This window comes from Myotis lucifugus, unplaced genomic scaffold (assembly GCF_000147115.1).
Source record: "Myotis lucifugus unplaced genomic scaffold, Myoluc2.0 scaffold_94, whole genome shotgun sequence".
NCBI classification, from domain to species: Eukaryota; Metazoa; Chordata; class Mammalia; order Chiroptera; family Vespertilionidae; genus Myotis; species Myotis lucifugus.
Window position 1 is genome coordinate 138,815 of NW_005871142.1, and position 12,273 is coordinate 151,087.

General features: G+C 55.9%; 1 protein-coding gene across 1 annotated transcript in view; it reads right to left on the reverse strand.

Moving 5' to 3' along the window:
• The window catches only part of EFR3B (EFR3 homolog B), a 63,892-nt gene that overhangs the window by 11,714 nt on the left and 39,905 nt on the right, over positions 1-12,273 (reverse strand). The window contains exons 5-12 of the mRNA XM_023756424.1: positions 7,754-7,875; positions 6,257-6,406; positions 4,949-5,083; positions 4,442-4,520; positions 3,665-3,800; positions 3,259-3,447; positions 2,295-2,406; positions 1,913-1,964 (exon numbers count right to left, since the gene is read on the reverse strand). Of these exons, the coding sequence (XP_023612192.1) occupies positions 1,913-1,964; positions 2,295-2,406; positions 3,259-3,447; positions 3,665-3,800; positions 4,442-4,520; positions 4,949-5,083; positions 6,257-6,406; positions 7,754-7,875 (975 nt within the window). The remainder of the gene's footprint in view (positions 1-1,912; positions 1,965-2,294; positions 2,407-3,258; positions 3,448-3,664; positions 3,801-4,441; positions 4,521-4,948; positions 5,084-6,256; positions 6,407-7,753; positions 7,876-12,273) is intronic.

Below are 12,273 nucleotides of genomic sequence, written 5' to 3' on the forward strand. Positions count from 1 at the left end.
GAGACAACCTCCTCGGCTCAGCTCAGTAGACATGTGGTAGGATGGGGACCGTGTGCAGGAACTTTAAATGGTTCAAAGCAAGCAAGGGATGAGCACTGAGGGGAGCAGGAGTCAGGGAGCCTCTGAACTTATGTCCCAGGCCATCGGCACAACTGATGAAGACTCACCGTGAATACAAGGCTTACTAGGCGGGTGGACGGTCACAGAGCGATGGACAGACAGCGGAAGAACCTACAGCTGGGCTGCGGAATCAGAACCTACGCGCATGGCAACCAAGAGCACACACAGCGATTGCTTACATCCCTTCATGGCCATGAAAGGGGTCTTCTGATCAAAGCCAATTGGCATAGACGCATCCCAAGTGATGTCAGAGCACTCGAAAGCAGGGAGACATATTTACTGTTAAGTCCCTATGTTCTAAAACAATGCCCTGGACGATTCAGCAGGCCCCGGAGGAGCTAGCAAAACCTGGTACCATCAAAGGCAAACACCAGTGTTCTCTGAAGGGGGATGTACCCGAGTGTGTCCCAAAATGTCACCTTACTAAGATGCCAGGTGCAAATCAGTGAGGGATGTGAAGAAACGGCAGGAGTCCATGGAGGAGGGAACCAGATGTGGGCAGCATTAGCATGCAAAGCCTCTATAAACATAGAGTGGCATGAAAGACGTGGGCTGGGGGAGGGGAGGGAAGACCCGAGTGGGAGTGAGGGCTGTGCAAGCTGCCATGGCTGGAACAGAGAAGGCTGAGGGAGGCGATGGGGAGTCGAAGGAGGGGAAGGGCATTGGAGACCTTCCACCTTCAGTCTGAAAAGACAGGCATGCCTCTTGTACTTCGCTTCCTGTGCTTCGCAGACATTGCATTGTTTGACAAACTGAAGGTAAGATCCTCCACCAGCACAAAGGCTCTGATGCTGAAGGTGCTGATGATGATTAGCACTTTTAGCAATAAATTACTTTTAAAAATAAGACATGTACATTAGTTTTAGACATAGTGCTACTGCACACTTCAAAGACTACAGTATGCACAGTGTAAACATAACTTTTATGTGCACTGGGAGACCAAAAGGTTCGTGTGTCTTGCTTTATTGCGCACTCGCTTTATTGCGCACTCGCTTTATTGCCATGGTTTGGAACCGAACCCGAAATATCTCCAAGGTATGCCTGTATGAAATCTAGATGTACCTCAACTGGAAACTGAGACCTACACTTTAAAGTGGGGCAATACGTGGGGAACAGCATTTCCAGAAAATTCTTGTGGTTGTATTGATGGTAGGTGAGGAGAGATGGAGATAAAAGCAACTGGGAGAATCGTGTAGCTGTGAGATGTCCGGAGTTTAGGCCAAGGCTGTGCACCAGGATAACTGGGGAGCTTGTTACAGACACGGAGTCAGGACCCCACGCAGTCGGATGGCTCAGAATCTCTAGGGAATCTCTACAGTCAACAGGTTGGTCATGGGAATGACCTTTGAGAACAATGAATCACAGTGATGGCTTCAAAGATGCAAAAAGAGGAATTTAAAACACCGACGGAGGGAAGCTTGTGGCTGGGAGACTGAGGTGAAACCAGGAGGGAACGGTGAGGAAGGATCTGCGCAGGTCATTGGGGGGGAGGGGCGGGAACCAGCAGGTTCCATCTCAGTACAGAGACGATGTCGAGTGACAATGCTATCAGTAGCTGATAAGGAACCTGTGTGAAAATTAGACACCACACCACCTGCTCCAGATGACCCAGCTGTGTGTGCCCAGCCAGGCAAGTGAGAGGGACACAGGCTGGTGTCAGTCCCACCTCAGGCCTTTGCACAGACATATCTGTGCACGTGCAAGCTTCACAGCTGTATGCTGGAGCCGACCCTGGGCCTGGGGAGGAGCTTCCTCCCGCAGAGGCAGAGCGGGAAGGGGACGGGAGGCTCACCTGAAGGAGGGATTTCAGCAGCATAATCTGGGTCAGCCGGTTCCTGTTCTCCCTGCAGACCAGAGATACACACTCTCACCAGGATGCGATTTCGGTGGAGACCCCACACTTGCCTGCGTAGTTCTCCCTCGTGATTAGATTCCCCACGAGGCTTATGTGTTGAGTTACGCAGGACGGTGACTTCAGAGCCAGGAAGCAGACTGGGAATTAATGGCTCCCCGCAAGGCGGGAGGTGGTTATTGGGGAGGGAGGGTGGCAGCCTGAGGAACTGCTGTGGGATCCAAGGGCCCCTCTAAAGGCTCGGGAGGGGTTTGAGAGCAGAATGAGAGAAGTGAGGGGAGACCAGGGAGGAGAGAGCGGGAGGAAGGCGTGGCGGACCTACCCGGTCCTCCCCGTCTCCACGGGGTGATGCAGAGAGGGCAGAGGGACCTTGCTCATGATGAAGAGGATCACCTCCGAGCGCTGATACGTGGGCAACGTGCTGGCAAAGGAGCCTGCGGGAGAAAGATGGTGGAGAGGGTCGGCCCCCTGAGGCCGACGGCTGCCGGGGTCGCTCAGCTCAGCCTTTCTGCTGCTTCTCTGGGGGGACGATTAAGACCCAGAGGAGGAACCTAGATAATTCCAGAGGACTCACTCGTCCAGGCTCCAGTTCCTCCGCTTAGTCCAGAGCCGGAGGCTAAGGTCTCTGGGGTGGAGACCTGGACCCTGGGCCAGGCAGCAGCCCCGGGTGCCCACCGAGGCTCTGCCACCAGCTGCTCTGCTGGGTGCCGCGGGACACCGGCTCTGACACCTCCCGCAGGAGCCTGGCCCTTTCTGGAAGGGAGGCAGCCCCGCAATCTCAGCGGCTCGCTGTGAACTGGGGCGATTCCTGCCCTGCCTGCTTCTCAGAGCTGGGGGACGCTCCAATGGCTCCGGGCAGGAAGGCTCTGGAAGTGATGAGCTTACACCTGAGGTGGCTTTACAGTTCCTCCCTCGCCCCAGCGCATGCACATGTCCTCCACGGCTCGCTCCCTTCCTCTTCCTTCCTTTCCTTTCCCTCCCTCCCCATCGCCTCTCCGATCCCTCACACTTGGGAGCAGCAGGCGGGCCTCGGGAGACTGGGCGCAGGAAGAGTTTGCTTCTCTTAGCCTGTGGCCTCAAGTCCGGGCGCCCACTCAGCCCGACTGGGGCAGTCCGTGCGCTGCATGCACCTGGACGGACTCCACTCCCCTCCAGTGTTGGTGAGCAGCATGCACAGAGGACAATCCTGCAATGCCCTGGGCTGAAGTCCCCGGGGTGCCATCCCTGGGCCACGCCCCCCGGGGCCACGCCCACCCACGGACCACGCCCCTCGCTGGGGCCCGCACCTATGGTCTTGATGACGGCCTCCTGGAACATGCGCTCTTCGTGCTCCTTGATGATCTTGGTGCCCAGGCTGACGCCCGCCCCGTCATAGCTCCCGTCATAGCTCCCGTCGTAGCTCCCGGTCAGGGCGTAGTCGATGCTGAGCCGCAGCTGCCGCAGCAGCGTGTTGAACATCTCCAGCACCGTGGGCCCTGCGGCGGGGTGGGGACCCAGCATTCAGGGCTGGCCCCCTCCATTCTTCCCTGCCCTGCACCCCCACCAGGGCTTCCTCTCCCCGGCTTCCCCGCCCTGACCCCTCCCTAAGGCGCCTCCCTTGCCCTTTTCTGGAAGGGGGGGGGCAGCCTCCAGCCAAGGGCAGTTCTTCGTCCCGGAGGGTCCCAGCCCCCACTCCTCCCAGGGCCGCCTTACCCACAGAACCGGTGGCGGCGATGACAGCGGCCTCCGACAGCACCTCCACGATGCCCGCGCGCACGGTGGCCGCACTGCGGCTGTTGGCGTCCAGGTGGCCCAGGAGCTGCTGGATAACCAGGTGGGAGTGCTGCGGCTGGGGGGAGGAAGACGTGCTGGTCCCCAATGGCACCCCCATGTGGCCTCTGAGCCGGGCAGCCCCGGCCTGGGACCCAAAGGCGGGGTGGATGAAGGGTCCTTTCCCTGAGCCCCTCCCCCTCGGTCCAACAAGGAACGGAGCCCAACCGAGTGAAGACCTGGATGTCCCAGCTTTTCCTGGGCCCTTTCACCCCAAATGGGGCAAAAGTCCACTTTAGACTATTGTCTTCCTTTCCGTTCCCCCCATGTCTCCTTGGTAAGGGCCGCAGGAGGTCACGGGCTTAGCCTAGTGCTGCTCAAAGTGTGGCCCGTGGCCTGGTGACAGTTCCAGATCTGCCTGGTGCCCGTTTATTCTGAGATAAGTACAGAATTTGAGAGTCGGCGTTTCATAGGCAATTTGACAATGCGTGGCAGCCAAGCATGGCCTATGGGCTTGAACTTTTCACGAATTTTTCATTTACACTCTCTATGGATTTTTAAAAATTGTACTTTGTAAAGTATTGGTTTGTGATGGATTAGAAATAAAGCTAAACTGGCCACGCTCCATAGTGAGGTTCCGCAGAACCGGTTTGGAAGCTGGCTTTGTCTACAAGCGCACTTCCTGCCCCAGAAGTCCCTTGGCCGGGGGACAAGCCGTACCTGAATTGAATACATGATGATTTTAAAGCAACGGATGGCGAACACCTTGGGTTCCCACAGAGAATGGTTATCCAGGTGGCTGTGAGGGAGAGAAATACGGGGGGACAGCTATGACATGCAGAGTGACGTTAAGGAGGAGAGAGACACTGCGGGGAGTGAGCACCTCCCAGAGACCCAGCCCTCACAGAGCCCCAGGTGAGAGAAGGGAAGACCCAGGGCGGTCCCAGCCCCAGGGCTGGAAGGAGGTCAAGGAAGCCGTGGCTTTAGGAGTTAACCGGGCACCTTCCTTCAGCTTTGGGGCCCCTCCTACCAACTCCTCTCCCCAAAGCTGCACTTGGCCGCTGTGTGGTAGCTTGTGTTGTCCTAATTCAATGAACACAGGCACAGAGAAGGGACTGACTTGGCCCCAGCACCACAACCGTATCACCTCCTTAGATGCCGGGACCCGAGTCTGTTCACTTGTAGGGGGGGGAGGGTAGGGGGTGAAAGGGGTGGTGTAGAACTCACATGAGAACAGGCTTGATAGCGTTTTTGATGTTGCCAAAGGCAGCCCGGCCCAGCAGTTCCCGAAGGCACCTCTCGGCCAGCTCCGCCGGGTTCTCCTTCTCCTTCTCCGGCGCTTGGAGCGGCGAGGGGGACCGGCTGTGGGAGCACACAGCCTCATGAGTGAAGGATGGGAGGCCAAGCCGGGACCCGGCTCTGTGTGTGCCTGGGAGGCTGTGCTGCACCCAGGCAAGTGGTGGCAGTAGGACAAGCAGGAGTTTGATGAAGGTCACAGGGGAGATGTCACGGCTCAGAAACTATATGGGGTAGACACCCAGAGTGGAGGAAGATGGTGGGAGAAGGGAGAGGCTTTTTCCTGGAGATCCTTAGGGATAGGCCTGATGTGCCTCTGTCAGGAGGACAGGTACCCTGAGCACCAGGGGCAGGGGAGGCCCGGCCGCGAGTATCTCCATGCCCCTGAGGCTCCAGAAGGCAAAGATGTGTGATACGAAGACAGGTGGGCAGAAGAGCGGAAAGCAAAGGAAAGTGGGAGAGAGGAGAAGGGAGAGGAGAAGAGGAGGGGAGAAAGGCACAGTGGTTGGCTCAGGTTACTGAGCCACAGAGGGTGGGCCCAACCTGGACAGAAGGATCCCCAGGACTCGGGGCCCTGAGACCACAGGCCAATCTTGTCAGTGGAGGTGCGATTCCAGACTCATCCACCAGAGGGCACACTTCCTCTCCCTGCCTGACCAGCAGCACAGGCTCAACTGACAGAAAGCGAGGGACCCACGCCCTCAGCCAGCCTCATGCACAGCCGAGGTGGACAGGGACGTGAACCTTCCCCTGCACCCCACTTCGCAGAGAGGAAGCGCAAGGGGTGGGGACAGGGTGAGTGCCAGGTCTGGGGGCTGAGTGGTCAAGCAGGCCTGTTTTCAGGGCCCGAAATACCATTAGGATGTGAGGGAGGAAGGAAGGTCAGGGAGGGAAAGTCCTCAGGAAGTGGAGCCACGCAAGGCCTTTTAAAACCTCCGTGGCCTGCTGCTTCCAGAGAGAAGAGGTCCCTGAGTCTTGGTTCTTACCAAACAAGGAGCCCGGCATCCCAGGGAGCCCACACCATTACCATCCTGCCTCCATGAACGCAGACCTTAATGGGCACAACGGGCTGCAGAGAGCTGGCCCTGGACTCACTGTGGAACAGGCCACCAAGCCAAGATCCCCGGCCGCAGAGCTCCGTTTTAGCAAAGCCCACGCCCTGCGCTTCCCCAGCAGCTGGGACGGGCAGCCTGCGAGGGCTCCTGGTCTGCTGTCCGACCTCCAGCCTCGCCTGCTTACCTCTCGGCCTCTTCGACGTGCTGCAAGTTGAAGAGCAGCGATGGGACAATCTTGTCCATGTGCTGTGGGTCCCAGATATTGGCCTGCAGCTCATCATTCACCGTCTTCCTCACCACCCCTTGCAGCCCTTTGATGCCCGACATTCGGATCCTGGAAGGAAAGGGTGAGACGGGGCCATGAAGCCCTCGAACCCTGAGAAGTCCAGCTTCTGTGGCAAGTGCGGGGTGAGGGGTACATTCATCCATCAAACGGCAGGGTGGGGCCTTCGATGCTTCCTGGGACTCGGGCTCCTGGCTGGCTACCAGCCCAGGAAGCCATGCCCTGGGACCGCCTTTGCCCGGGTACCACCCAGCTTCATCCCTGAGGTGGCAGTGGCTTCAGGTGCCCTCTCTTTCACTCTCAGCTGGGTTTGCTCCAGCTTGAGCCCAAGATATAGGAGCTGCCAGTGCTGCCAAGAACTACGAGGCCAAATGCAGGGCTCTGAGCAACTTAGGAGTGAGGAGGGGGGACCGGAGGGAGACGCACCCGGCTACCAGGCTCTCTTGGCTTATATGCTAGCGGCAGGGGGAGACAGACAATGAATAAGAAATATAGTGAGGAAATTAAGAAACATGTCCGAAGAGGATGAGGACCATGGGAGAATAAAACAGAGCAGGGTGAGGGAGAAGGGGAAGGTGGGGGAAGTTCGGGGAAGGTGTCATTGACAAGGGCACCGTTGAGCCCAGGCTTGAACGTGGTGGAAGGAGCCGTGCGGATCCACAGGGAAGCATTTGGGACAGGGACAGACTGTGCCAAGCCCTGGGGCAGCGGGAGGCCTCCTGGCCGGAGGGGAGTGAGTGGGGGAGAGTGGAGAAGTCAGGGGGCAGTGGCATCGGCCAACGGGAGGACTTGGCTTTGGCTTGGTGGGTGGATATTTGGATGGCTGATGGTGAGGGGATGTTTCCGGGTGTATAAATGGATGTACAAGAGCGCATGGGGGTGTGCATGTGTGTGCATGTCTGTCACTGGCTCTCAAATTGGCCTCCCAGGCTCATTATCTCACATCCACCCAGTTTCCTGCCCCAGAGGCTGCTCCTTTAGAAAGCGCGTGTCGGGAGCCCAGCACTGCCTGCTTGTCCACCCATGTTCCACCAGGTGCTCTCTCCTCCCCAGGAACGTCTGAGCGAGGCAAACCCCAGAGCAGCGGTTCTCAACCTGTGGGTCTCGACCCCTTTGGGGGTTGAACGACCCTTTCACAAGGGTCGCCTAAGGCCATCGGAAAACACATATATAATGACATTGTTTTGTGATTCATCACTATGCTTTAATTATGTTCCATTTGTAACAATGAAATTGGGGGTCACCACAACATGAGGAACTGTATTAAAGGGTGGCGGCATTAGGAAGGTTGAGAACCACTGCCCCAGAGGAATCAGACACACACGGGCTGGGAACCCTGTGAGACCCCTCCACGCTTCCATCATCAACTGCGCACGCCCCCTCGCCCTCGCTGCTCACTTGGTCTTGATTTCCAGGTCATCGTGGCTGGAGTGGCACATTTCACTGAAGCGAGACACAAAGAAGTCGTAGCTCCGATGGTAGGACGGGGTGTCCTCCTCGATGTTGGCAAACTTCACAAACTACCCGGGAGGAGAGAGGGATGCACGGGAAGGGTGACCACTGTGCTCCCCGCCTTTGAGCTCTGGGACTTGGTGGCCCCAGGGCCCTGCTGTATGAAAGCCAGGGGACATCCACACCCCGGGAACCACGCATCCCAGACCCGGCACTGGTCCGCCTCCCACAGCACACCGAGTTCCAAATCCTGCTCACAGCTCCTGACTACACAACAGGCCTGGGGTGAGCGGGGGATGGGAGCGAAGACAAAGTGAAGGGGACTCCCTGGCTTCCTGTGACCCCCAGAACTGCACCAGGCGCACTCACAGGCTGAGAGGCTGTGAGGGCCAACACTGACGCTGGGAAGCCCTCATCGGAGCACATAGCTCTCCCTAGAACGCACCCTGAAAACAAGAACATCTGAAATTTGATTAAAAAGTGTGATCGCATTTGACTGTTGAAAACTGGAGAACATCTTTAAGCTCCGCATCCTCCGCTGCCAGGTGCCTCTGCCGTCACCAAGCTGCACATTTGCAAGTCTAAACAGGGACTTGATTTCCACTGAGTCCCATAGAGAAGCAAGAATCACCGGCTAAGTGGAGTTAAATTATTAAAAAATTAAATATAATTCTCATAGGTTATTTTATGTGTTATCAATTCAGTAGTGCAAACTACTCTAAAAAGCTTAGATGAAATATATCCTCCATTATTCTGACCTGCATTATTTAATTGCTACCACGTTTTTGTGGGTTCAGAAAGGATATACAATTGAGATCATTCTAGTACCAACTCCAGTGTGGGGTGGGGTGTGTGTGTGGTTTCTACGGCTCTGACAAGCCATGCTCCAGACACCAGCTGGGTGTCTTAGACTTCAGCTCAGTTCTAACACGATTGACCCAGAGAGCGCATCAGACCCCACGGCCGAGGTTCAGTCCTATAAGACTGCCCCCCTCGGACCCAGGGCAGGTCCAGGCTCTCACCTGTGCTCTGACTGACCAGCTAGAGATGGGAGATTCCCTCAACCCCCTCCTTGGGTTTGATTCACTTGCTATAGTGGCTCCCAGTGCTCAGGGAAGCCTTTTACTAGATTACCAGTTTAGTATAAAAAGATATAACTCAAGAACAGCCAGATGGAAGAGACGGGGAGAGGGGAGGGCATGTGTGTGGGAAGGGGAGGAGCTTCCCTACCGATATCTCTGCATCCCCAGAGCTTCTCCAAACCCCGACCTTTGGGGTTTATGGAGGCTTCATTATGTAACATAACTGATTAAATCATTGGCTACTGGTGATTGAGCTCAATCTTCAGCCCCTTTTCTCCCTGAAGGTTGTGGGGTGGGGGGTGGGGGGACTGAAATTTCCAACCCTCTAATCACTATTATCCTAAACTTATCTTGCTGCTGTGCTCTCACAATATCCAGTATTGTCCATCTATTTTCCTATTTAACTACTTAAAAGTTAAGTGTTTTCTGAATGAAATTAGCAATTTCCACAAACATTAACTATTGTAGTTTTTGTTCTTGCAATAATAAATATACATTTATTTTCTCCTGACAGTCAATCGCAACATGCAAAGCGGATAAGGTGATCTTTTCTTCCAAGTTACATCTAAAATATATACATATATTTGCAAGCAACTATACTGATATTAGCAGTAAATCTGAAAGACACGGCTTGCATGGTGTGTGGCTATGGGGAAGAGGCACAGTGGTAGTCCATGTGATCACAAGATCACTGATTAGACACGAGTTCAGGAGTTCTAGAAACAACAATACAGCCAGCCCTGGCTCCCTGACCTTCAGAAGCCCCCTAAGGCTAGAACACAGACAAGGGCTGATACGGAGGCTGAGGCTAAGTTTGTCTGAAGCTAAATTTGGGTGCGTCGCTGCTCTTAACCATGAACAGGATGTTCCCAGGCCGCTCTCCCCACCGCCAAAGCCTGGCTTGGGCAGGGGGTCTGCCCACTCGCAGGGGACAGCCGCTGTAGGGTTCCAGCTGCAGATCTATGCTCCCAGGCGGGGGCCTGTGGGTGGGACTTCAGTTTCCCCCCCCGCGTGTGAGATGAGCAGCCCACTCTTCATTCACTGAGGTCCTGAATGTTTTCACTTGTATTTCCTTCTCACATGACGAGGCAGCTTAAAATAAGACCAACTACTGTGTGTACGCAAAAGTCTACGCATTTGAGAATAATTAAAACGAGGCTGAAACAAAAGAGGCCACTACTCAAGAGGGAGAAACAGTCCAACCAAGACTTTGTCCCTAACGTGTAGTGACAGCGTGGACTCAGATGCAAGTCAGGGGACTGAATGACCAAGCGTCACGGGCCAATAGCAATGAAAGCTTAGACGCGTATATAGAGCAGGTGCTACCTTAAGCCTTTTACGTACACCATCTCTTTTATTTCTTAAAATGACTCTAAATGAGAGCTAGGATTGTTATTCTCATTTTACAAAGAGATGGAGACCCGCAAACATGAAGTGACCTGCTCAGGGCCCCTGAGGAATCACCCAGGCCTCAGCCCCCTGCAGCCGCCGTGCAGCTCAGCCCTAAAAACCTCCTGGCTTTGGTTCCCGCTGCTTCCGCTAGTGCCTCAGGCCTGATTCGGGGAGGTGGGGGGGGCGGTACTGACAGGGAAGAACAAGCAGCGGAGGATGAAGAAGCGGCTGGGGGTGACCTTAGTTTGGTTCTATTAAGGGGGCCAAAGGGGTGAGGGTGTTCGTTTCCATATTCTACGGTACAACAGTGTGTGTGTGTGGGGGGGGGGGTGCTTGGTAAGCACCCACATTCTAGCCACCGGACATGCTGTCAGTCTCGGACAAGGCCCGGGGATTTACCTTTTCGCAAAGTCCCAGGAAACTGGTGGACGGTCTGATGGTCCGAGGCCCACATTTGAGAGACACTGCAGGGTCACCCGCAGGCAACCTGGCCTCCTCTTCCCCTCCAGCCCCCTCTCCGCCGCTTCTCTGCATCCGTCCCTATCGCTATGGGATGTGCCATCAAGTCCCCCTTCACTGCCAACATTGACTTTCCTCCTCCCCAAAGCGCCCTGCAGCCGTGAGGAGCGTGGCTCGTCGGGCGGCAGGTTCCTGCTGGTGTCTGTTCTGCTGGGCTGTCATCTGTGCTGTCCAGGCTGCTCAGTACTTTGACTATGACCCCCCTGGCTGCAAGGTTAGAATTGAGATTACAACCCATGTTTAAAAATGGAAAATTCAGCGACAGCCACGAAGTTAATGAGGGTGGAAAACCCGCAGGGGATGCCTTCTCCAAGTCATTGGGGGCCTTTTTCTAGACCGGGCCGGTCACAGCTACTCGCCCCCCTGGAAAAGACCCTCATTCTTCTCTTCTCTGACCCTCTGCGTCCCTGGGTCTTTACTCTCCTGTACTCTTTCCCCCCGGAACCTTCATTTTGAGCCTTCTTCTCAAATTTTGATTTTGATAGAACGGTTCTTCTACTTAAATAGCTGTGCTCCCCCTCCGGCTGCTGGGCCCGTGACCAGACACCACTCTGCCTCTTGTCATCTGTGCGGCTGTGGGCACGTCCTGTAACTTCTGAGCCTCTGTTCCCTCGTCTGTAACATGGGGACGCTAGGGCTGATGCCTGGGTGGTTGCCAGGGTTAAACAAGGGGTTAAAAGGCCAGCACTGGCACTGCCTGGCATGGCGGATGCCCAGGAACTGTGCTGCAGTGGACAGGGGGACAGTGGTTGGTTGTGGCCGCTCCAGCAGCTCCGGGCAGCGTGACCCTTGTCCTTTCCATGCCACCAACACAGACCCAGACAGGCCGTCACAGGGAAGGAGCCCAGGTGGGCAGTGTGGACCATGTGGGCAGCACATTCAGAGAGGAATCCCAGCCACCCCTCATGGACTGGCTCTGGAGAGTGGGAGCGGGGCTCTGGAGGTGACAGGGAGCAGGGGGCTGGAAGGTGAGGCCATGGCCCTGACGTACCATTCGGGGACTGGAGGTCACTTGGTGAACAGGGTGGGACAGCACTCTTCCTCGTTACAGCCTAGTGCTGAGACTGCACTTGATGCTATAGGAGGGTGCGTGCCCCGTTTACTATGCTATGGGTGCACCAGGGCCAGCTAATACAACAGGCACCGTGTTTGGTACCAGGATCTCCGAGCATCCTTAGAAACCCTTGGTGTGACAGGTTGACAGGAGGAGCATCCCTTCTTCTGAGCCTGAGGGACCAGCAGGACAGACACACCAGCCCAGGTGACCTGCGGTGACCCCGTGCAAACAGCTGCTAAAGGGCCCACCCCACGCTGTTCCTGAGTCTCCCACGCCGACAGGAGGAGGCCACATAGAAGCTTTGGTGCTTGTGGTTCAGAGGGTGAAATCGGGGTGCTTCACGGGGGCTCTGGTCACGGGACCACACTGCGGAAGTCCACTTGGGCAATGCGCCCAAACCTGGCTGCCAGGGGGCT